The sequence below is a fragment of the Dunckerocampus dactyliophorus genome, chromosome 16, assembly GCF_027744805.1.
Source record: "Dunckerocampus dactyliophorus isolate RoL2022-P2 chromosome 16, RoL_Ddac_1.1, whole genome shotgun sequence".
Classification (NCBI taxonomy): domain Eukaryota; kingdom Metazoa; phylum Chordata; class Actinopteri; order Syngnathiformes; family Syngnathidae; genus Dunckerocampus; species Dunckerocampus dactyliophorus.
In genome coordinates this window covers 16,314,174-16,340,212 of record NC_072834.1, presented here as the reverse complement: position 1 = coordinate 16,340,212, position 26,039 = coordinate 16,314,174, and the positions used below count along the sequence as shown (strand labels likewise).

Here is a 26,039-nt window from a genome sequence, read left to right as displayed (position 1 = left end):
TTTTTAGATGGATTAGGAAGACCATCAATGTATTTCGGCGCCTCGTTGACTGAGTAGCCACTTTTTGTCTCCGCCGGGAGTCGTGCAGGATACAGGAACGATGGTCTGTTGTAGAGCTCCGCCATGACATCCCTGTAGTCGGCTCAAGATTCCCTCGAGCCTCACGAACCAAGAGATCCTTGACTTGGTAGCAGTGTAGAAGAAGAATAACAGGGCGAGGCCTCTGCCCCTGAGCTAGCTTAGCCACTAACAACCGATGGGTTCTGTCGATTAAATAAGTCATTTTTTACATTTTATTTAATTTTACCCTGCGTTACGGTAGTTTTTTTTTTTTTTAATTGCCGAGCAAAAGGATTCATTTCTTTCTGGACTTAATTTAAGCTTGAATTGTTGAAAAAGGGTTTATTCTTTGTGCTCCTTGACCCTGACTTCTATCATTTATTTCATTTATCAAACCCGTCCTGGTGCCACTGAGGCTCAAAAAACAACAAAAAAAAAGTGTCTGTGGAAGCTTTGACGTATCCTCCCAGCGAAACCTGACCAATATTTAACAAATACAACCGACATGTGATTTTTGTAACCTGTCTGCCTTTGTATGCAAGCTCAGTATTAAGATTTTAAAAAATCTCTATATAAAAAAAAAGAACGAATTGCATGCATATGGTCCTGGTTTTGTCATGAGATGACTTTGCATAATGTTTGATACTGTTTTCTGTATTTAAAAAAAAACAATGTTTAATGTGGATGCTCTAAGGACGATGCTCAAAGTCTGTCTTCTGGACTACCTTTTGGACCTTTGGACCCTGATCGCATTACCTGTCTGGCTGCCGTATTTTCAATATCTGGACTTTGATGTGATTTCAGATCTGTGTTCTTTTTGCTTCCTTTGACACTGTTGTTGAATGTACGGTATGTATGACTTATGATGTAAATGCATTATGTCAAATTATATTTTGGTCATACACACCAAGTGGACACTTTTTTGTGCTTTTTGTGCTTCTTAGTCCGCAGCAAGGTCCTTGAAGGGGGCCAAGAAAAATATTTAGTGGCCTCTAGCGGTGAAGCTCTCTATTGCAGCCAATACAAAACAACATTTTAAGAAGTCAAATAATGAAAAGTGAGAGCTTACCAGCTTGTTTTGACAAAGCCTCGCTACAGCCAATTACATTTCAATCATTATATATTCATATAAATGTAATAGTAAAAATGTACAGCATGTACAGGATATTCAAATTCTATCTTAAACTGATACAAATATGTTCTTATTGTATGCAATATTTCAAACCAAATTTTTTTGCATTACTACATTGCAAAGTAGGATTCAATATTAATGAACAAAATATTTTCATACTTAGAGCATAGAAAACCTGTTTATGACTTTCTAAGTATGGATTTTAACATTATTAGAGCCCTGTAGACAGGAAATAATATTCCTATAGTCACTTTTACGCTCCTGTTATTCTTTGTTTATATCACATTGCAGGCTACAGGATCACTGCAGGGACAAAACAGCTGCAGCAAGCGACTGAGATAACTAGTTAGCCTCTCTAATTTAGTCATTCTAAACTTAAGAAAGTGTGTCAAACAGAGTGGTGAAGAAGGACAAAGAAGCCATAAACTTACCACTTCCACACGAAATGAGAAGAGAACCTTTTTTCACTTGATCTCAGCCATGGCATGTCGGCTCGGCTCTGCTGGCTCAACAGCCAGTCTCCATGCAGTGTGAAAGGTAATGTCATCTAACGTCATGTCTCGTAACATTAGTGAAGCCTAGCGACCACAATACTACATAGAACTTGTCTTTCAGTATTTAAGGACTACTAAACCACAAAACAGCAATCATTTATTAATTTTTTTTTTTAAACCCCATATGGTGATACTGCGATATTCGAACGCAATATAGCGAGGGACGACTGGATTTGGTTTCAATTTTGGATGAAAACTGCAAAATAATGTGGATATACTTTTCATTGGACAGGAACGATTCACTAATTCCGCCTTGGAGCTATTTTTTTTGTAACTAAAGCTAAAATTCTGTGAATTATTTCATTTTTATTATTTTGTTTTTAATAGAAAAAAGTTTAAAAGAGTTTTGCAAAAAAATAGACTAATGCGGTGCTACACAGATTTAATGAGACAGTGGCAGTATGCAAGTTGTATTTTTTTATTATTAGTTTTATTCATCCATCCATTTTCTATGCCGCTTCTCCTCACTAGGTTCGTGGGGGTATGCTGGAGCCTACCCCAGCTGACTTCGGGCGAGAGGCGGGGTACACCCTGGACTGGTCGCCAGCCAATGGCAGGGCACATATAGACAAACAACCATTCACACTCACATTCATACCTATGGACAATTTAGAGTCTCCAATTAACCTAACATGCATGTTTTTGGAATGTGGGAGGAAACCGGAGTACCCGCAGAAAACCCACACACACACGGGGAGAACATGCAAACTCCACACAGAAATGCCCAACGGAGATTCGAACCCAGATCTTCCCGATCTCCTGACTGTGACTGTGTGGCCAACACTAGACCACCGTACAGCCTTATTGTTGTTGTTGTTATTATTATTATTAATTCTGGCAATAGATTAATGCAGATTAATGCTAAATGTTGATAATGTTATTTTGTAAATTATTATTAGCAGTTGCAGCTGTTTCTTTGATAAAGCAGTGTGTTGAGGTAATAGGCTTTGGTATTTAGCACAAAGTCCATGCATCCATGGAGAGAAAGAGAGAGAGAATGGCGTTTGCGTCCATCATGGAGGGAGGTACAGTAGAGTACTTTGGAAGATTCTCAGAATTTCACGTGGGTCACGCGGAACAGATTATGGCTTAGCTGCTTAAAATCACCCCAACAACTTGCTTACCTTGCAAAAATCAGTCTTAGACAGTTTTGTCTGCATATACAATATATGTCATGATACAGATATATAGATATACATATACATACATACTTTATTAGAGCTTTATGAATTATTCAAATGTGACAAATATTCATGCAGCGACCTCTAAGAAATGCTGTATTACTGTAGTTTGTTAACATGGTCCGTGGGAGGAGTGTTCCCCTTCCCAGCTTCATCATCTTCATGGTGGAGCACAAGGTAATGTGCTACAAATGCAGTATGTATTATTACCACAGGAGCTAAATCCACTTTATAGTGATTTGGACTTTTGCATGTAGAGTTGTCCCTCGTTTATCACGGTTATTTGACTTGACCACGATAAGTGAATTTCCACGAAATAGGATTCAATATTAATGACTGGAATATTTTCGTAGTTAGAGCATAGAAAACCTGTTTAGGACTTTGTAAATATGGTTTTGACCATTATTAGAACCCCTGTAGACATGGAATAATATCCCTATAGTCACCCTTTCACTCCTATTATTCTTTGTCTACATCACATTGTGTAAGGTACAGGATCACTGCCGGCGCTAGCATAGAAGCTACCAAGCTAACTAGTTAGCCTCTCCAATTTACTTCTTCTAAACTTGCGGTTTGGTTTGGAGGGAGGCAAAGTGTTTCAAAAAGAGTGGGGAAGAAGGACAAAGTAAAAAGCCACTTACCACTTCCACATGGAATGAGAGGACAACTTTTTTTTTGTTAAAAAAACTATTTGAAACAAAACTACATACAGTGGAACCTCGGTTAGAGTGACTAATTTAAATATTAGTCAATAGATTGATCATATACCAAAAACCAACGTGATCATGACCAACATCAAACAAAATTTGGAGATACATGCTTTTCTTTGGACAGCAGCTTTTCTTTACAAAGTGACACTGCCAACTAGTGGTCTGACATGCATATTACAGCATTTCGGGTTTTGCAGGTCCATGTATTGGGATTAAAAGGCATCTTGGAGTTGCTCTGCTGAGGTTTGAGATGAGGAAAGGATTTAAGCTTCTTTCTTAAACAAAAATCATGTGATGGTAAAATCCATTTAATTGTTCATTTACTGTATCTGGTGAAAAATGAAAATCATTCAGCAGCGCTTTATTGTCTTTGGTTGGTATGAATATTCAACAGAACAACATTTCCCATCAAGCGCTTCTCCTGCAGACACGCCCCCTCTGTGTTGAATGGCAGGTTGTTTGTTTCACTGCGACCAGCTGCTGACTATTCCAGTCTGCAGAGCAAACATGGGGACCCATTGAAGACCTGCGACAAGTTGCCGTAACCAGGAAGGGAGTAATTTCCTGTTTGGACTTGCTCACTTCGAAACAAATGAATTACATTTTTTGTTATTGCTTTTATTTTTATATTAATTAGTCACCCAATTTATTATTCGATTCCAATACATTGAGAAGATTATGGTCTGCACAAAAAACACCAGTCACGGAGAACCATTTCCATATGATTCTCTGGTGTCTCTTATTCTGAAAATGTAGAGCCGGAAGCGTCCCATAACAACCTTGAAGCAGGTCCGTTCTTTTTTTCTCTCTCTCTCTCTCTCTCTCTCTTTTTTTTTTTTACCTCTGCTTTCTTTATTCCACCCTCTTCCCCTCTCTGTCTCTACGACTTTAGCTTGTCAAGACTATTTATTTATTTATGCATCTTATTTGAAAGCACCTAGCTTTTGTCATTTTATTTGTGTTGTTTTACTTAGCTGCCCCTTCCAATGAGAAGACGTAAAAGATGGAGCTTCACATTTTAGAGCACAGCTTGAAAGTGGCGAGTATAGAGAAAGAGGGCATCCAGATTTGCACTCACGGATTAATAAAACTCGCCTTCCTGGCTTCCAAAACAAGGTAGGTCATTCATTATAATTATGTACAAGAATAAAATTCGCTTTAAATGTAAAGTGGCTAGCTTTTAAAAGGCTAGCTGTGTCATTGAAGCTAGTTCCGGTGGTGACTTGAACGCATCATCAGCGCTATTTTAATGTGTTTTCTTAAATATAAAAAAAGAAAAAGAATGACACTAACAGGCTGTTTGTTCTAGCACCACTTTCCAGGCATATCCTTGTTGTCATTTGCTAGCTTTGTACTATCTGTAGCTGGGTCGACGCCAGCCTGGGGGGTGTGTGTCTTTTTATTACTGTATGTAAGCCAGTGTAGTGTTAATACTGCTATATGTGGCGTTCATGGTCTGCATTCAATCCAAAGAGATGCTGCTGAGGCCTTCAGTTTTAGCGGCCTCATCGTTCACTTTTTAGGCTATAAATATGAGCTTAAGCAGGCTAAATTCCCTTAGCATAACCAGGCTTTCCCAACTAACACTGGTTTGCATGTTTCTTAAAATAAATCCTAATTGTAATGCAAGGGCCGTATATTCTGCCTTTTCTACACATGCATTGCTGTTTTAGCTTTTGACTAGATATTTTTAATCAATGTATCCACAGAGGGAATTTAACTAGCTTCTTGTCCAGTCCTTAAGGCAAGACTGCCAGTGTTACCCCAGTAATTATTGTCCCAAAACCTTGAACAGTGCGAGCAATGTTTCAAGTTAAATGTAACTATCCTCTAACACCTGGATTATGCTTTTGCGTCGTCACTACCTACGCCGCCCCCTCCAACGCTGTCTTGATCCTTTCATAGCACATTGTCTCGGTTTGAGCGCGTGATGTGCAATTCTCTGCCAAAACCCGAGGGGCGCTGTTTTTCAGAGAGTCAAATCAGTGAGCGAACAGTGGCAATTGAAGAGCTATTGAGAGTGTTATTGGAGCTGGAACTTTCTTTGTGAAAGCCTAAAGAAAAAGCAAAAGGCTTGTTGAAGTACGGCGATGTTATACACAATGGCGGTCGCAACTTTGAGGTTTTGCGTGAGTTTATTAGCGCAATTTTGAAGCAAACTTTGGTCAAATTCCAAAATGTACGACTTTAGGGCTTATCTATAAAACATTGTACTAATTTGACTTGGACCTCTGTAAAATGTAAAAAAAAAAAAAAAAAAAAAAAGAGTAGAAAATAGCGTCACTTAATGTTAATAACAAGCGACGCTGTCATCTTACTGCTTTGAATATCAACCTGCTTGCCGTTAGTGTGCTTACTTCCTGTTCAGATTATTCTTTTTTTGTCAAAAATCTAAAAAAAAAGAAAAAAATGAACTTTAAATTCTTGCTGGTCTCGTGAAGTACTCCAGTGTTGTACACGATGACGGTCAGGACTCCAAAGTTAAGTACAACCTCAGAGGCGGAGGTTTGCTGGAAAATGTTGGTCTAATCCCGAAATGTGCGACTTCAGATTGGATCTGAGTTTTAATTTACAAATGACAGCATTGCAACTTTCGTTGTATGTATGCCAGGAATTTTTTTGGTCATTTTCAGACCCTGTTGGTTGTCCATTTGTCAGGATTTGTGCCTTTTAGACAAACATTTACTCGTGGTTGTTAGCTTTATGGACCCAGTGAGCCCGTGTGGTTGGTTTCATCGGTCCAAGCTGGGGATGGGTGTCGGTGTCAAAACTGATCAATTAAGAATTCTGTCATTTGTGTTGAAGTGATTGCTGGTTACTAGCATCTTGAGGAAGCGCACCACTTGGCTCCAAGCAGCAGAGGAGCTTGTCACTACATGATCCGTACCGGAAACACGATCTGTTCTCTGCACATGTGCAAGGCCTACGTCACTTCCTTCACTCACAAATTTGACTGACAGCGCTTCTGAGACATCACGTGCCATGATATTTATTATTGTTTTAATTTATGAACACAAACCGTCAAAAACTATGCTTGATATATGTAATGTATTGGTGGTTCTTTTCCTAGTAACTCTTAGTAAAAGACTGCCAGCATGTGGACGCTTCTATCGTCCTTATTCACCGTAAGTGACTCGACGTAAAACGTTACACAATGCATGTAGCGCATGCGTGGCTCCGCCACGGGCGTAGATGTCATATCCGGTCACAACATTGCAGCAGGAATGAAAGTATTATATACAGTTATCCCTCGCCACTTCACACTATCACAATTCTTCAACAGTGTATTAATAAAACAGTGCTATTTTGTGGTTGACAATGGCCTATTATTAGTAAAACAAAAATATGCATTTTAAACCAAATTTTATATATTTATGGGTTAAATTCAGCATTTTGTAGTGTAAAATGGCAAAATAAACTATAATCCAATGGCTTGTTTTTCCTCTTACTACATGTATTATATTGGGCAATACTAGGGATGCTCTAATCAGGATTTTATGCTGCCGATTCCGATACCGATCAGCCAGGACTGAAATAGTCCGATACCAATCACATAGATTAATTATACATTTTTCAATGTATTTATGATGGGTGCTGTTGGCTAGGTGTGCCGTATAAAGGGAAAAGTTAGGACAATTCCAAGGTCCCCTGACTGCCAGGGGGCCCAAAAAATAGGTAATTACTAGGGATGTCTGGATCTGATCTTCATGATCGGGATCGGCTGCCGATCCGCTGTATTTGTGAAGATCGGATAATATCGTATCATGTTCCTAACTCTGAGCCACACTCCAACATGGTAGGTGCAGTAATGCGCCTCAAAGCTGGTTGCCAATCGACTCACGGCACCCGCAAGAAGAAGAAAACACAACACCGCCATATAGACATATCCTTGGTGTACCGTGGTGAAGTTAGTTTCACGTTGGACGTTGGATATTCAGCTCCGTAGCTACAGCGGTAGTTTCCTCTCACTGTGCCTGGACTGCTGCGTCATGGTGTAGGGAGCTTGCACGGGAAGTGCCGCTCTAACCACTGGTTGCAAATAAGAGGGACCGCACAAACAGTACTAAACCGCTGTCAGGCTCTACAACACCTGCACCACCTGAACCATGTGTAGTCACGATACTTTACTTTACTGTTCTCTTTACTTGTCTTGCTTGCTTGCTGCTGTAACAAGTAAATTTCCCCGCTGTGGGATGAATAAAGTACATACAATAAACATGTCGAAAACGGCGGCGAAAAACCTTCTCTGTTACGGCGTGAGAATGCAAGCAGGGTTCACTTAGTTTAGCTAGTGCAGCTGTGTGCGTGTGTGTGTGTGTGTGTGTGTGTGTGTGTGTGTGTGTGTGTGCACGACTCAGGCTGGATGAGTATATTGTATAGTATAGTTGTGTTTTACTGCTTTAATGTAAGGACTAGGGATGACAGAGTACACCACTGTCTGTATCTGTATCTGTTCACCCACCTAAATGATCTGTATCCGTATCTGTACCCTAAATGGGCGGGGCATAACCAGGAAGTGGGCGAGGTCTAACCAGAAATGGGTGGGGCTTCAATCTGTACATTATTTTAAGTCTGAAATTGACATGGGTTGATCAGACGTTGCTATATTTATTGTTTATTCAGCTATTTGTGTACTGTGTATGTGTGTAAGACTTATTTGTTTATATTAGAGCTGTCAACGTACATTTTTGTAGCGTAATTAACGCATACGCATCATGGCAAGCCACTGCTCTCTGTTATGGCGACAGTCAGCAGCACAGTGTGTCTCCCCACAGGCTGTCGCTCCTTTATAACTTTAGTCTGACGTGAACACATCAACATCAGTGCCATTCAAACACCATATATGCATTTCCAACTCTAAACAAACGAAATAAACGTCTCGAGTCCATTCGTCATGGCAACGACACTTCCTCGTTGTCACTAAAGAGACCGCGAGATGCATACACGGACACTCCAAACATCATATGAACGTCTTTATTATGCGTGCATGTGTGGTGTAAATTGGGTGACCAACACGGTGCGGGGTACCAGGTGCCCCTTAAGGACCACATGTGTCGCCTGCCAGCCTGTTCTAAAGACAAATAGTACCACTTACCTGCGAGCTGCATCAAAAAAATTTTTTGGTTGCTATTCTTGTTTAAATCACACTTGCATGTAAACTGGAAAGACAATAGATTTAAAAAAACACTTGTATAAAGACTGTTTTCGTAGTGCCCATTCTCTTATGTTCCTTTAAGTTAACATGTGATTAAACGTATCTCCCAATTACGACTGAGATGGGCGCATGAATGCACCATGGCAGCCGCGGAGCTTGAGAGTTGTCGTCGTAACACGGACCTTGTTTTTGATGTTCAACAAATAGTGTGCGTCTATAAACGTGTGTAACCTGGTTACTTGTCATTCATTCAATGCTAGACGCTGTTTGCACCGTGATATTTCATGTGTTGTGTGCCTTAAGCATGCAGCCGCCGAGCTGCTCACTAACTGCTGAGCTGAGTTAACCTCGTCAGCATTGCCACCAATTAATTTTATTGTTAGCATGCTATTTCAGTGTATTTAGTGCACTGCTGGTAGCTGAGGTGTTAGGTTGCTGTGGATTTGTGGATATGTCTCAGGAGGGGCGGTCGCTGTGTGAGACTTGCCGATCACAGAGCGTGAAGATGAATAAGAGAGAATTTTCCATCGTCACGATTATGGATAATGACGAGCTGCAATCGTTTCACGCTCGTATGCGGCAAAAATGCATTATCCGTAACGGATACTCGTCTACAACGAGTAATCAGAAGCACGGGCATTACAGTTTGTGGAAGATGTTGTAGCAATGCAGTATGTGCTGAGGCTGACATCCCATTAGAAAAGTTAGCTAAGCTACATCCATTTCTCAATTACTGGACAAAATGGGCCAATGATGTATTGCATCAATAAATGTAAGGATTTTTGCATTTTATTCACTAACCAAAATAGCACACTCACTATGCTGGTAAAATAAGTGGAAAAGGTAAAAAAAAACTGAATTCTATAAAAATAAAATGGAAAAAAATGAATTTGGGGAAAAAATAAAACGGATTTCATAGGGCCCAAAGAGAATTTGTAAAAAAAAAAAAGTCATATATTCTAAATCACACCACAATTTGATCTATAATCATGGGGTGAGTGTTGTCCACATGGCTGCGTTAACTGCCATTTGACTGATGATCATCACAGAGTTAGCCTCGAAAACTCACCATACTCCATCACGCGTTTGTTCTTCAAATGCCGTATAAAATTAAAGCATTTTAACGTGCTACACCACCACAAGATAGGTTTCATGGCATGTGTTGGCAGTTAAGTTCAACACGGCAGACATGATTGTTTTTGTTTTGGCACGCCTTCACACTCTGAAGGAAATCCATCCATCCATAGAGACTAAATCATTTCATCTTTTGGAAGGGATGGAAGGACAGCATTGTATGTGAGAGGGAAAGGTGGTGTCACAGCCTCTCTTCAGAGGTGGCTTCTTAACCTTAACGTAGAGGAGTGAGGGAAGCCATCTAACAAATAGACAAGGCACAGCCACCTTGGTTTCAGGCGAGTCCATGACCATCTGCAAGGTAACAAAGGTGATGCCACCCAAGCAACCATCATTGGACTCCACTGTATCCCAACAACCGTCATTTGACACCACAAAAGAGTCAAACCATTCCTGTTTCGACATGCCACCTCCTTTTAGAGAATAAATAAAGTGGATCTTGCACCAACTTCTCAGACTAGAGCTGTCCTATCTAGTCTGACTGTTGTTTGATGGTGAAGCCTGATCGGATGAGAGGCAAAACATTTTGTAAGACATGAACAGTCGAGTTGCAACCGATTCAAACGCCCTGAAAAGACTGATGATGTAGTTTAGACATGCGTAGGACAAATGGTTTTGCCTGGCATGTGACTGACGAAAAATAGGTTGACAAGCTGCCGACCGGATGTAAACGTGCGCAGAACGGATCGTGTAGTGACAACGTGTTTGCTGTCTAAAGAGTGATTTTTCTAAAGAGTGATTGAACGCTAGCTGACATAAGAGTTCACAACAATCAGATAGAGATTCTTCTGTCCAATTCAAAATAATATCAAAAATCCCCATAGTCGGTCAAGGAAATGTAGTCACTGTTCCGTTAAATTTTGCATCTCCTCACTTCCTCTATTTCATTGAGGCAACAGCCTTTGCTGCCTCCTCCTACCTGCTGATAAGCCTCTTCAGCAGCATACTTTCAACCTTATCGCTCGCTTGGATTCTCCTATTGGGCCTCCTTTCTCACCTCAACACACTTTTCCTTTCTGTGCTTATCCTACATACCTCTCAGCTTTTTGCTATTTGAATAAAAATGGATGAATCGTGTGTTCAACACTAATGGGAGTTGAAAACACAAGTGGAATCAGCTGATCAGAAGCAAGCCCGGCCTGCCGGCTTCTACAGCAATTAGGTCGCCATGGTGACGCATACGACTCACCACCACCATGACACAAAGACTCATAACTGTGCAACAACTCTTGATAGAAAAGATTTGCTTGTGCTGTGCAACAAATTGGATAGACTCCTCTTATACTGTAGTTTCTTATATTTCAATGTTTGCTGGAGGAATAAGCACTCAGAGGCATTAATCAACTGGGAGAAAACACTTCTTCAGAACAAAGGAAAAACTTTACAAAACACATCAACACTGCCACTAGTGGTCAACATGAGGTACAGCACATGACACACACACTATAATTGAGATCAGTAAACTATGACAACAGTATAGACATATTTCAAAGATGAAAAAAGAGAATTGTTGCTCCACTTTATTTTTTAAATGTATAAGTGTTTCTATGTAAAAGTTGCACAATGTTGAGCTTTCAAAAATGAAAACACTCAGGTTATGATATAATAATCAGTAACTGATTATTAATGCATTTACACACTCAGCAATTCTCTGCCAGCAGTCCACCCTCGCTCTGTTGGCTGCAACAGTGTTGTTTTTGGCAGTGATAATCTTTTTGAACTTCTCATAACACTCCATAATAACTACTTGTGAGCTGAGAACCAGACTTGACAAAGTTAAGTGGTGTTTACGTTTGCATGCATTTTGCCTCCGCATGCCTTCCGCACGACTTATTTACACCTTGTCGAGTACATTTTACGTGTAGTGCACAACAATAGTACGTGCGGCACCCGTTGTTCCTGCATGGGTATGCATTGTCACCATGGCTTCCCGCATCCGTGAAGCAGTCTTGGCATTATTTGGTCCAGCTGTGTCCCACGTGACGCCATGCAACAGCAGGCGTCAATCCTAGCTTCATTAATTCCTCTATTTGCAAGGGACCTACAAGATGTTGAACTCCAGAGAAGAAGCTCATGCTAAAAAGAAAGGTAAGTCTCTATTGTCTTGCAGCTACAGAAAGAATGCGCAAAGAGCAGGAAGGAGGCAATAAAAAATTGAGACACAAGGAGAGGGAACTTCTGACTAGAAGACATCGCTTTGGGCATTATGATTAGTTATTAACAGAAATTTCCAGGAAAGCTCCAACAGGCTACAAAAATGACTTGAGAAACCCCCCCAACTTGCTTCAAGAGGTGGTGGAAAAGTTACCTCATTCATGTGAATGCGACACGCTTTGACACCTCCTGCATTGTTTAGGCATAGGTGGCTGTGCATTCGCGGTGCGTTCACATTGCATTTACGACTAGTTCACGGAAATTAGCAGACTCGATTAGCAGGTCTATACCTTGTCCTTTTTATTCAACAAACTGAATAGTCTTGTTTTATTTGATCTTATTTCCACGACAAAGCGTCATTTCTGTCTCCACAATGGTTTTATGTTGACCATTTCAAATCTGTGTATGGCGTACAGCGGAATGAGCAATCGCGCTAATTATGTGACATGTCTTTGAGGGAGCGCGCCACAGGTTTTGACTTTGTGGATTATTTTGTTGCGTCTTTTAGCTTTCATAATGAAAGATGACATGTGAGTACGTAACTGTCGAGGAGCGATCGCATTACAGTGCGCTTACTGCTAAACCTAGGGGACACACTAGTGTGCATAGTGCAGGTGACTTACCCAGGATCATCGTGCTTGAATATGTCATCGTCTTTATTATGTGTGTGGTTTATTTGTTCATAGAACACACACTGAACCATGAACAACTCTGTATCTGTCTCCTTCCTTCTTTCAAGCACCGCGCCATGCACTGATGAAGCGTTCAAGTGCACTGCCTATTTCTGAGTATAAGAGGATTCTGTGCTTTATTTTTGCTTATTTTTTAATAAATACAGCTGGGGAAAAAAGTGGCAGAATTTTAATAAAGAAGGTTAGAAGCACTATTGAATTCAAGAAAGAAGTGTTAGCAAAGTAGGAAGGTAGCGATAGGATTGTAATGTAAAGGTTCCTAGTTAACGGGGGCGGCAGGGGGAACGGTTTAAGGGAGACACGTAACAGAAAGTGAGGTGGGCCAGTGTGTGTAATGATGATTGCACCTGCAGCTGAAGTTTACAGTAAAGTTGAAGTGAGCAAGTTTACAGCTTTATCTGTCCACTCTGAAAAGTTAAAGGTGATAGTTGTTGTAGTGTTTTTTGACATGAGCAGTGGACTATTTCAACAGTGACAGTGAGCTATTTCACACTTTTTTGTTAAGTACATAATTCCACGTGTTCATTCATAGTTTTGATGCCTTCAGTGAGAATCTAGTCATGAAAATAAAGAAAACTCATTGAATGAGAAGGTGTGTCCAAACCTTTGGCCAGTACTGTATGTTAACTAACGTGTAACTTCAGCACGTACTGCAAGGCCTGCTCGGAAGCCGGATGTACGCTCAGCGACAAGAGTGAAGGCGGCTCCCAACATGCCTCGTCCAATTTAAGGAGCAACGTCCTTTAACCATCCTTTGAGCAACTCAAGAGTGGCACAGTATCATATTTTATACTTGTGGTTTATATTTCTTCCACTTATGGGCTACCAGCACTTATGCTCTTGTCAGCTTGGTAGTCGTCTAGTTGAAACGGGGAGTGAATACTTGATGCCGCCCAGACTCACCCAGGCTCCAGCTTCAGCAGCCCCAAGGTAAATTGATTGGTAGACGCCGGCCTTAACCATAATTTAGCAGAAAACGTGATTTAAATAAAAATTTAAAAAAAGATACTAAAAAGATTTAGCCACTTAAAACACACGTTGGCACAAAATAAAGTAGTAATGAGTGGCTGTATTTGTGAGGGATGTCTGTCAGCTCTCAAAGGGATTCTGTAGCGCTCCCAAATTGAGGAACTCCCGTCCCTGCCGTCCACAAATATTTGATGTCATTAATGTTTCTGGTTGGGAAAGAGACGAGGTCGTGCAGAGTTCAACAACACTCCCATCAAAGACTCCTTGAGAAGTTCCTTACTCACGCTGGGAATTTGACTAATGCAGCGTTGAGTTAGCATCTTGGAATGGTATGCAGGCTACTGAAATACAGCGCGTGGTTACGTAGGGCTCGTAATGACGCAGGAACAATTTGTGCACAATAAAATGACTCCACATGACAGGACCATCACCTTCCTGCAGTTTTTCACACCTTTAAGACAAATATGGCGCGCATTCATCTGCTAATCTGTTGTTGTTGTGGTATTGTATGCTTGTCAAAGCTCACTCGGCATGATTACAGGCTTTATTTGTTTCTTTTTGGTCAAGTAACCTTGGAGGTCAGACCTGTTCTCTTGGATCCAATACAAAAGCTCCATTGGCAAAATAGGCCCTTACAGAAATAATAATGCTTAGTTGTTATTGTACTTTACAGCAGAGTCCTGCTGAGGAGTGTGTGTCGTACTTTTTTGGGGTATTGAGTAGGGGTGTCCCGATACAACTTTTTCACTTCCGATCCATAATTGCAGATTGATTGTCAGTCGATACCGATGTCAATGCGATATCAGCACGAATCATACATACTTTTAGAACTTATTTTGTAGTGTGGAATGTTAGAAAAGACTTGATTGTGACTTGACGTGATATTACTCAAACAGAACAATCATCAGCAACAGTAGCTGTGCGAAAACAGAGCCATTTACTTCTTTATGCATGTGGGGTATAGTTTTATCCACAACGCAGTGGCGGCTAGGCAGAATATAGAGAGGTTCGAGGTGCTCAATTAAGCGTTTAAACCCGACTTTACCACAGACAGTGGCTGGTCACCTTTTCTCTTATAGCTAATGACGTCTTGTCGCGCCGTGGGAGTTTCCTGTGTAACGCTGCTTCAAATGGGCGATGAGTTTGCCGTATTAAACTTCCCCAGTTGTGTGCCACCACGGGAAACTTGTGCATGACAAGTTTTGCACTCAGCCCCAACATCTTTTTCGGGCTTTAACGAAAAATACACACGGTTGATGTCACTCCTACTCCATGCTTAACGCGTTAACACATGCTGCGGTTGTGATTACGAGGGCTCTGTCTGGCTGCTGCTGGATGGACGTGCCGGACCGCTTGTATTGGAGTGGCAATATCGGAGATTTTAGATGCAGAGTGATATAATCCATGATATAATTTTTTTTTTTAGATGATATCAGATATCAATATTTGGATTGACACACCCCTAGTATGTATGAGTGTGACAAAACACTAAAAAGTCAGTATGATGAAGTGCAGTATTAACACTGAGCTCAGTTGGTGTTGATTAGCAATAAACAGAGTACTAAAATATTCGACTAAGTCTAAAAATCAACTTAAGTAAAAGTACTGTGTACCCAATTAAAAATATAGCAGTAAAAGTAAAGATACTTTCTTATGTTTTAAGTAGGGGTGTGACGAGATCTTGCAGGATTCAAACGTGATGAGATTTCTCGCTTGGAGAAAATCTGTGTCACGAGAACAAGGCAACCAAAAGCCAATCAGATTGTGAATTATGGCATCGCTACTATGAATGATAATACACGTAATATGGAAGTGGCAGTGAGCAAGGCATTATTGGAACCTCACACTAAGTTCTTTATGCACCCTATAAACCTTGAAATCAAACCTACCGTGGTGATCCCAGTGGCTGTTTTTTCCATCACAGTTGAACAGCTGCTTTGTTAATGTCAAAACAGAAACTGTCGCAATTCATTTGATCAATCTTACTTAAGACTTGTCAGCATAAAATGCTTAGACATTTGGACTTGTCTGCACCCTTAATCACCAAGCGGTTCTAGTCACGCTTGTTATATTTGGCTGAGCGCATTTTACAAGCACGGGCGATCACCAGTGGAAGTTACAGTCATGGAAAAAATGATTAGACCACCCTTGTTTCTTCAGTTACTTGTTCATTTTAATGCCTGTTTTGTTTGGACAAATATAACAATGACAACAAAAATAGCTGATCACAGTTACATTTTTTGGCAGTACAATGCTATAGTTATGTAAGAACTTAAAGTGATTTTGGTTATTATTAAGAAAACCATGGAAGTTGCTAGATATCAGCTCTTAAACTCTTATGAGCTATATTTGTTCAAACAAATGTAACTAAACGGATCAATAAACTGAAGAAAAATTATTCGGAAATGAAAGGGTCAACAAAGATGAATTATCGGCTGCGCAGGCAAGCGGGAGTGGCGGCCCACTGTGCAATGTGGTCTGAAAGCCGTATACACCCCTCCACAATGCAACCCAATCTCTGCCCAGCGACAGAGCCAAGACAGGCAGAGCTTGGACACACTTCATCGTCTGGCAACACCAAACACGCATGGGTGTCCAAAGTGTGGCGCAGGGGCCATGTTGGTAGAATAGAGCAAAAAAACCACACTGGAACTACAAAAAACGCAAATGTTGATACAAGCTAATAAAAACTAGTGATGCTGCAATCAGGGTTTTTATGCTGCTGATTCCGATACCCGTCGTCATTTACTCTGTAACTGATTTAAAAAATAAAATACTTTCCACACATCCTATATAAGTAAAAGTACAATTACAAAATGTTGTACACAAAAAATGAAATCTGTTCGAGCAATGTGTTAGTCTCAAGTGTAAAATGTTTGTGTTTGGACACCCCCGCTACATGACTAACGTGCAGAAGATGGTGTTATTTTTATTTTTACAAAGCCATGCCAAGATCTTGCAATTGTATGGCCCTGATGAATGGTAACATTTACGGGTGTTAGTCCTGGATCCACCAAGCAGACACATTGATGCTCTGTGGAAGCAGGAGACCCAACAAGATGCCAGACTTGGTCAAGTCAGGCTCTGAGGTTGTAAATGCGCATCCTGCATCCACTGTGTGACCTCACCTCCCTTTTTTCGTCTCACTCAGGTGCAAGTTCTTCAGCTTGACAGAGACCCCAGAGGACTACACCATCATTGTGGACGAGGAGGGCTTTAAAGGTGAGCCTGCGCTGGACGGTCACTGCAGCAACCACAGATCAAGACAAAAAAAAGTGACCGTGTAACCCAGTAATGTTTGAGCACACATTGTCACTATGGATGTGGGTCTAAGCTGCCGTTGGCTTGTTTGGCTGACTGAGTCCGCCATGTCATTACAAACCCTTCTCCTCCGTTTCCCTGGAGACCACAGCCTGTGTGTTTCATAACCGTCACAGGTATTTTTTACGGGTGATTTAAGGAAAATGCAGGATGGGGAAACCTCCGTTTGTTAACCTAGCTTAAATGTACGATTACTTACCATCATCACTTTGTAGACATGGTGGTTGATGAGTGAAATGTTCCGTCAACCTAATTAATAAGCCTGATCCATCATCATTTACACCAGCTACCACGAACGCTACTGTTTGTCAACAATCTGAAATAAGCTGCACAATACAGTAGTCCCACATTCGTGTAATGGAAGCGTGTTGGCCTTGATGCTGGATTGTTGACAGTTTAAACGTGCTTTTGGTAAACCCTGCTGGGAACACGCTGTTTTGTGTTGGTAGCTTCATGCTAATAAGCTGCATTTGTCTCCCAGAAGCGCTGTTGTCCACTTGATCCACTTTTGACATAGAGACTGTAACTATTGCCAAACGTAATCGATGCCATACATCGCATACAACGTAGTAACGTTAAGGAGTGAAACGTTAGCAAAACTAGCATAGCTCTGTGATGCTAAAGTGCGTATAGTGTTGTGAAATAAGCCTGAAGTTCAAGCCGCTGTCAGAGAAGTCATTACGCGTAACCTCAAGGTAAATCACAAGTCTTCAGTTCAGTCAGCTGCCAAGATACGAAAGGTTGCTAGCTTGTAAATAAACACAGTTGGAACCTCTAATGCCAAATACTACTCAGGGTCATTTTGGAAGTCTGAAGTCTATCTTAAAGGAAAACTGCACCTTTTTTGTAATTTGGCCCATCATCCACAATCCTTATGTGAACGATGAGCGCACGTCCCACACCGTCACAGTGAGGAGATCCGGAAGATCTGGGTTCGAATCTCTGCGTGGAGTTTGCATGTTCTCCCCGTGCGTGCGTGGGTTTTCTCCGGGTACTCCGGCTTCCTCCCACATTCCAAAAACATGCATGTCAGGTTAATTGGAGACTCTAAATTGTCCATAGGTATGAATGTGAGTGTGAATGGTTGTTTGTCTATATGTGCCCTGCCATTGGCTGGCGACCAGTCCAGGATGTACCCCGCCTCTCGCCCGAAGTTAGCTGGGGTAGGCTCCAGCATACCCCCGTGACCCTAATGAGAAGAAGAGGCATAGAAAAGGGATGGATGGATGGATGGATGGATGAGCACACGTCTCTTTTCTGCGCATTGTAAAGAGAGAAACACCGTTAGCATGAGGGAGCTAAAAATGCACGTCATGGGACACACCTGTTTCAACTGTAAAGCCCTCTAAAAAAAAAACTCCAACAGCATCTTATCGTTTTATATACATGCTGTGACCATGCGGTAACGGGTACATTCATGGTAATATGTAATACTATCAGTATTTTGCCATATTTTTTTACATTTTAACATTTAAATATTACGGAACTTCTTTCCTGGGCACATTGATTTCACATAACCTGCTGATAGGAACTAATGCTACTTCTGTCAACAATAGCAGCATAGAAAGCACAAGTCTGTTTGCAACTACTAATCATGGCAGACTTCATGAGAGCCGCCAATGACGACTACTTTTGGACAGAACCTCATCTTTTTGAGCCTGAATATACGGAGGATGAGCTACAGGTTTTAGAAGCTGACCCCGCAAGAAGAGAGAGTGAAACTTCATAGCAGATGGGGGGCGAGTCATTACACAGGCATGACTTGGCGCTGTAAATGTGGAGCTTGTCAAGCCATGCCGACAGAAATGGAGTGTTTCTGCTGCACTGAGTGGCATACATTAGTTACCATCGATGGCCAGGAGGACACTGCTCCAAGAGACTGCATCACAACGAATGAAGAATTGTGTTAGCGCTAACAAACCCTGCAGTCATACAAACTTTCTTTCCAAAATAAACTGGAAAAGACGCCCCAGACCAGCTGGACCAGACAGTAACTGCCCATGGAGTAAGTCCCCATGATATTGATTGTGATACGTGGAGCACATAGCACATGATATCACGACACAGTCTGAACAAAACATGGAAAGTGGGCTAATACTTTACAGACAATTTGGTTGTCTGTTCGTAGTTGTTCATATGCGTGGTCGTGTTTCCTAGTTAGTGCTGATTGGTGTCCTATCGCATCGTTCTGGAGTGAGCTCGTTACCTTTCGGTAGTAGCGTGAGGCGCTGCGTCACTACGCCAGAAAATAGTTGTTCGTGTTGGCTGCTACAGTAACAACATCGCTGTAGCTTGGTTCATATACACGTCAGTTGTGTAAGTAGAACATTGATGGCGTTTTTTTTATAGTCAAAATAGGTGTGTCCCATTACGTGAATTGTTAGCTCCCACATGCTAGCTGCATAGAAGAGAAAGCCATCATGTGTGTTCATGTTTCATTGTGGATGATGGGCAAACTTCCAAAAACATGCAGTTTTCCTTGAACTTCAAATCCCCATCAGCGATGGCATCCAATGTTAGCTAGCATAGCTACTATACGTATATGATGCTACAGTGCTAACATTACACTCATATTGTAGCAGCACCATGCTAGGTTAGCCTATTCGCTGAAGAAAAACAACATGACTGACTGGCTGTTGGCAGAGCTCCAGGCTTTATTTTCAGATGTGTAGCAAAGCCTGAAGGACATTTGTCCTTTCATGGCGCCATGAAAAGCTGGAACTTCAAAAGAAAGCGTTGGAGCGCCTCTTCTTAAGTGAGGGAACACGAGAGGGAGATGATAGATTTTTATCCAAAACAGAATCTCTTGACAAACATGAGCTTTAAATCGAAGTGGCAGCCAGCTTGTCACGGGTCCCTTTTGTTCCACCAGAGCTGCCGGACTCGGAGCACATCAGCGTCGCCGACGCCACGTGGTTGGCGCTCAACGTGGTGTCGGGTGGCGGCAACGCCTCCAATTCGCAGCCCATCGGCGTCACCAAGATAGCGAAGTCGGTCATTGCACCGCTGGCCGACCACAACATCTCCGTGTTCATGCTGTCCACCTATCAGACGGACTTCATCCTGGTGAGTCGTGTTCCTGTGAGGGGACATAAGATGTGTTCAACTTGGTGAACCTCGTGCAGCTTTGGGAAGAAATCCTCTGTGGCCACGGGGGGTCTTTTGATTGCTTTGCTGTACGTGGGGGGTAGAAAGCGTGTCAGTGTTGACAGTCTGTTACGTAAAAGAGGATCAGAAGCTTTCTGGAATTGCAGGTTTCCTGTCTGGACGCCAGCCTGTCTTACTGTTTCTTTCCATTACGTCCATAAAATCAGGATAGCATTCAGAAACACTCGACCTTTAACCTTTGGGCTCATTTGGTGATTTGTCCTTAGGTCCGAGAGCGAGACCTGCCGATGGTCATGCACACGCTGTCTTCCGAATTCACTTTACTACGGGTGGTCAACGGAGAGACCGTCGTCGCACACAACCTGGGAGTGACCAATGGCTTCGTGAAGCCAAAACTCGGTAGGTCCAATCCAACCTCCACTGCCGGGTCTTCATGCCGTCCCGTTAATTGTTATGTCTTCCCCCGTCTCCAGTGCCCCGTCCCATCATCCACCCGCTATCCAGCCCCAGCAACATGTTCTGCGTGACCAGCTTGGACCCGGACACGCTTCCCTCAGTAGCCACCCTCCTCATGGACGTCATGTTCTACTCTGGAGGGTGAGGTGCTGCTCACCTTTGGTCCAGAACTCATCCGTTTAGGTTAGAACTCTTGTGTCTTTTCTCCAGGCCGAAGGAATCGGGAGCATCCGGCGAGGACTCCAGCCACATCCGCTTCTTCTCTTTCTCCCTGATCGAAGGCTACATCTCCTTAGTCATGGATGAACAGACCACTCAGAGGTTAGCAAAACATCAAGCAATGTCCCGTTCCTTGTTTACCTTCCCTCTATTAATGCTGCAATATCTACTCGTCTGGTCTGTGCTGGAGGTGGCAATCGGGAGAAACTCGCGATACAATAAAGTGCTACCATATTTTCACCATACGATTAAAAGTTATGACAGTCAGCTATTTTTCTAAAGTGTGATGACAATACGATATTTTGTTCTTTTTTCATTTTGAAAGCAACAGACTGGAACACCTAGCTAGCTTATCGCTACAGTATCTTGGTGTCGAAGTGAACGGACAACACCTAGCTAGCCAGCTAGATGGTGCTATCGTATGTTTCTTTCCCTGACCATGTGCCAAAGGGAACACAAGCATTAACTACCCAGGTTGATGCTGGTAACACAATCAAGAACTGGCTTGAACAACTACACAACTTTTGTTACCGCTAGGTAGGTATCGAGACAAAGAACAAACACATGTGGTTAACTCGATTCGTTGTGTCAAAGGCAACCGGCAACACCAGCTAGTATGGTAGCGTTTTCCTGTCACCTTGTGTCAAAGGAACGCTAACGATAGCTTGCTAGGTTGATGCTGGTCACACAGATGACAACAACTGGTTAACTCTACGCCACTAATTTTTGTTATCACAAGCTAGCTAACAAAATGAAGAAATCAACAGAAAGACAAAAACTCCTAGCAGTACAGTATCGGTGTCGAAGGTAAAAGACAACGCCTAGCTAGCAGGCTAGATGGTGCTATTGTATGTTTCCTTTCCTCACCTTGTTCCATAGGGAACACAAGCGATAACTAGCAATGTAACGCAAACCGCAAGACCTGGTTAACTTGAAACCACTACACAACTTTTGTTATTTCTAGTTAGGTATCGAAACAATGAGCAAATGTACAACAAACACATTTGTTTAACGCCATATTATTAAAGAATCTTTGCTGTGTCTAAGGCAACCGGAGCCACTAGGTAGCTAGCGGTTACCTTGTGCCAATGGTAACAAAAACTCCACACCGCTAATTTTCGTTGTCTAGCTATCTTAACGAAACAAAGAAAGAAAGCAACAGTAAGACAAAAACTTCTATTGTAGCTAGCTTGTTTACGCTACAGTATCTGTGTGGAATGTAACAGAAGCAGAGCTAGCTAAATAGCGCGATGGTACAAAGAAAGAAAGCAACCTACAACAGCCGGACACCTAGCTACCTGTTACTAGCGCAAACAGTACCTAGCTACTTTCTTCTTGTCGACTGTACCACGGACCACAGCTACTAGCTAGCTAATTTGCTACTGAACAAAGCATGTCAATGTGGTGATTTCTTCGTTATTGATTGTCTTTTTCCCAAGGTTTCCAAACAACGTCCTGTTCACCAGCGCTTCTGGTGAGCTTTGGAAAATGGTCCGAATCGGGGGACAACCTTTAGGATTTGGTGGGTTTTCGTAATCTGGCCTCCTTTCTGTCCGGCGCTGGTAAATACCAACGTGTGATTTTCCGTCTTCTTCAGATGAGTGCGGCATCGTGGCTCAGATATCGGAACCCCTGGCGACCGCCGACATTCCAGCTTACTACATTAGTACCTTCAAGTTTGACCACGCCCTGGTGAGCCAGCTGGGCCCTTTCTTGGAAATTTCGATTAAAAACAACAAAAAACAAAAAAACAAGAAGGCAGGCGGATGGACGACCCGTTTTTGTGTCTCCACAGGTTCCCGAAGAGAACATCCAGAGCGTGATTGGAGCGCTGAGGACGGAGAGCACGGCGTAGCACAACGGGAAGAAACTCACTGGTTTATCATTTCCAAAAAGTGCCAAGAGCTTCTTAGTGGACTACTGAGGAGCGGCTCCGAGAGGAAGGCTTTAACCACAAAGAGGGCGGGGATTTCGCCTTTGTTGTTCGGCCATTTTTTCTCTAGCATCCCCTGCTGGCCCGCCCTGGTAGTTGTTGCTTTAGCTGACCAGACTGTCCTCTCTGAAGCTGCTTCCCTCCCTCACATGCCTACTGTGTTAGTTACATACTCCCTCTAGTGGAAGGATGACGAATGTACTCCCAAAAGATCTTTTACAACTCTACGTTTTTCTTCGGGTTTTTTCCGACAGGTCATTTTGTCCAGTGCCAAGTTGTTTTCGTTTGAATGCCTAAAGCGATGATGCCTTTTTGTTGGGGGGGGGGGGGGGGGGGACGTGTGCAATTGAAGGAGGCCAGCGCTTGGCGTTCCCGTGAAAACGTGAAGTTAAACCACCGACCAATTTCGCACTACCGACATTTTTTTGGAAGGCCGTAGCGGAGGCGGGACGCCGCCGATATGCGGTTCACCACCCGACACTTCTCACTACTCCTCCCCACCCCCACCCCGTTGTGTAGAAAGCGCCTGTCGTATCGTGGTGAAGATGGCAGCGTCCCGCGGCGCTGGACGAATAAATGCTGTTACAGCTCTGACGCGCCCACTTTTGTCGGGATGTGCGTGAAGGAAGCGATGCCGTTTTGATGCGTTCACACTGCGAGCAACAAGCCCCTCCCCTAGCTGAAGGTTTAGCACAAGCTTGTGAATACGTAGCACGAATCCACACGTGACTACTTCATCTAGGAGAAAAGATCCTGCAAGACTTTGGATTTTTTTGTGTGGGGGGGTTTGCTTTTAATGTTTTATTGGTAATGTAGCTCAGGCTAAGCTAACATTCCATTCGATTTGTACGGAGAAAACAAATGTGAATCATGCATACGCTACTTTTTCTTTTCACCTCCAAAATATTTGACTGAAATCGGTTAGGCCGCCAGACGTGTCGATTAGCGCCGCCGTCCCATCACATGCCGTGTTGTCAGCTTCAGCTGTTTACTGCTAAGTAGCGCGTTAGCATGCCAGCACTCACATGGCATGCTAATAAACATCTGCGTGCTAACGCAGGTCAGAGATTGTTACTAGAAATGCTTACATTTTCACTTTTACACTCGCCAAGGCTGTAATTGTGGCGGTTTAGCCACACGATTGTGATGAAATGAGCACATTGTTCTTGGGTAAAATTGGGTCAAAAGTGTATTCAAAAAAATCACTTTTCAATAAATTCGTCAGGTAAAAAAAATATTCAAATCAGCTCAAAAGATAATTCTAAACTAGCTTAAATTCTGCCAGCAATGAAATGCCTAAAAATGTCCTCAGTAATTGCACTTATTTATTGTGCAAGTGTTTCAAATGGAGTGCAGAAGAAGTCAGAAGCCAAAAACTTACCACTTCCACACGGAATGGGAGGAGAACTTTTTTTCCCCCCCCACTCTATGATGTGGGACATGCCATGGCAGCGTTAAGGTAATGGAATGTCTCATCAGTGGAAAATGACTGACGCCTCGTGACCAGAATACTACTTAGAACTTATCTTTCAATATTTTGGACTGATAAAAGGACGCAGTCAACCACAAAACAGCGATGATTTATTCATGTTTGCAAAACCACACTAGAGCAAAGGGGGCAACGATGTTGGAGCGATGCAGCGAGGGACGACCGAACAGCTAAATTTGACATTTTTAGCATGCAAATGCTTATATTTTCAATTTCACGCTAGCTAAAGTTCCAAAAATGGGGAAATGTCTCGGTTTAACCACTTGCATTTGTATTTTCAGTACTGTCGTGAAATGAGCACATTCTTTGTGGCTAAAATTTAAGTTTAAAGGTAGAAATATCCATCCATCCATTTTTTATGATACCTATCCTCATTAGGGTTGCTGGAGCCTATCCCAGCTGACTTTGGGCGAGAGGTGGGATACAAGCTGGACTGGTTGCAGGATACTGTAGACAGACAAACAACCATTAACACCTATGCACAATTTAACCTAACATGCATGGGTTTTCACACAGAGAATCAAACCCTGGTCTCAATCCATTCAGTCACATTTGTCAACCCCCAGCTACCTTAACTTTTGCCCGCAACAATAACACGTCTAAACATTTCACGAGTTTTGCGCTTATTTATTTGGCTGGCAGAAAGTTAGGCGAGTAAGGAATTTGCCCTTAAATAAAAAATATGAAACGACTAGCTTAGCTCAACCTTAAAAAAAAAAAAGTTAGCCTAGCTTTGGCTGCTAGCGCCTCCTAACACACATACTGTAGTGTGTTTTTGTCGACAGTCGGCAGGACAAAATGGAGCTGAAGTGCTGTAAGGGACGTTGCTCACAGTGTGACGCAGCGGCGAGGCCTCTTTAAATGCGATGATGTCGTCGTTTGCGTGTGAAAGTAATGTATTACTGAGCCACTTTGGACCATGTGACAGCGTGCTAAACTTAATAAGCTAACGTTCACACGGGAGGAGGGGAGGCGAGTCGCTGTTCGCTTGTCTTGAAGCTCTGCCCCTTTGCCCCCGACCCTCCTCCCCCCCACCCCCACCACCTCGCCTGCCCCAGTCTGCACTTTAATGCAGGACCCCCCTACTCCCCCAGGCCACCCCCTCGGCCCCCTTTTCAATCCCAACAGGCCTGCTGTACTGATGTGAAAACAGGCGGGAGCGCTATTGGTTTTAGCAAGAATGGGAGATTGCTATTGGTCTTAACATTTGATGATAACGTTTCTTAGCTTTTGTTGTTGTTTGAGTTCCTTCACCTAACAACCTTTCTTCTCATCACACCCAACCAGTTGCAACAATGCTGCCAGTGTTAAAATACCAAGAAGGTGACATTTCTACTGATTTTCTTCTTCTTTCCATTTCAAACCATCTCCGCTTTTGATTTGGAGACTTTTGTGTGTGAGGGGGGACAAAAAAGACGAAACTAAAAACACCTTTTTGTTTTTCATTTTTGTTGAGCTGTGAGTTTTGTGTCATTTGTATGGTCTTTGCTTACCAATGGGGGATTGATTGTACGTCACTCTTATGTGTTCCCGATGTCTACTTTCATCAATAAACTGCTGACATGGCGGCCTCCTCTGCCGTTTTTTCTTCTCCTCAAATTTCAACTTCTATTTATGATTATTATTGCTATTAATGTCACAGTAGAACATTAGAATGTTAGCAATCTTAATGATAATTACAGTGGTCAGCGTATTTACATGCATTCTCCGTGCGTCTTGTCATGTTCATGTATTTTTAGCCTTGTTAGCATCCTATTAGCGAGCTTACAAAA

General features: G+C 42.4%; 2 protein-coding genes across 8 annotated transcripts in view; one reads left to right on the top strand and one right to left on the bottom strand.

Moving 5' to 3' along the window:
- Positions 1-3,771: 3,771 nt before the first annotated feature.
- The window catches only part of rcc1l (RCC1 like), a 48,603-nt gene continuing 26,335 nt past the window's right edge, over positions 3,772-26,039 (bottom strand). For 4 of the 7 annotated variants that reach the window (XM_054754724.1, XM_054754728.1, XM_054754723.1 and 1 more), the window contains one exon: positions 10,751-20,141. The gene's annotated coding sequence lies outside the window, so the exon portion shown is untranslated. Of the gene's footprint in view, positions 4,132-10,750; positions 20,142-26,039 lie in introns of those variants that run through there. The other 3 variants (XM_054754726.1, XM_054754727.1, XM_054754722.1) reach the window with 3 other exon arrangements.
- Positions 4,453-25,835, top strand: castor2 (cytosolic arginine sensor for mTORC1 subunit 2). The gene is made up of 9 exons (XM_054754730.1): positions 4,453-4,753; positions 16,893-16,963; positions 19,935-20,128; positions 20,437-20,569; positions 20,644-20,767; positions 20,837-20,947; positions 22,285-22,367; positions 22,443-22,537; positions 22,641-25,835. The coding sequence occupies exons 1-9, from the start codon at positions 4,641-4,643 to the stop codon at positions 22,698-22,700; spliced, it is 984 nt and encodes a 327-aa protein (XP_054610705.1). The 5' UTR covers positions 4,453-4,640; the 3' UTR covers positions 22,701-25,835.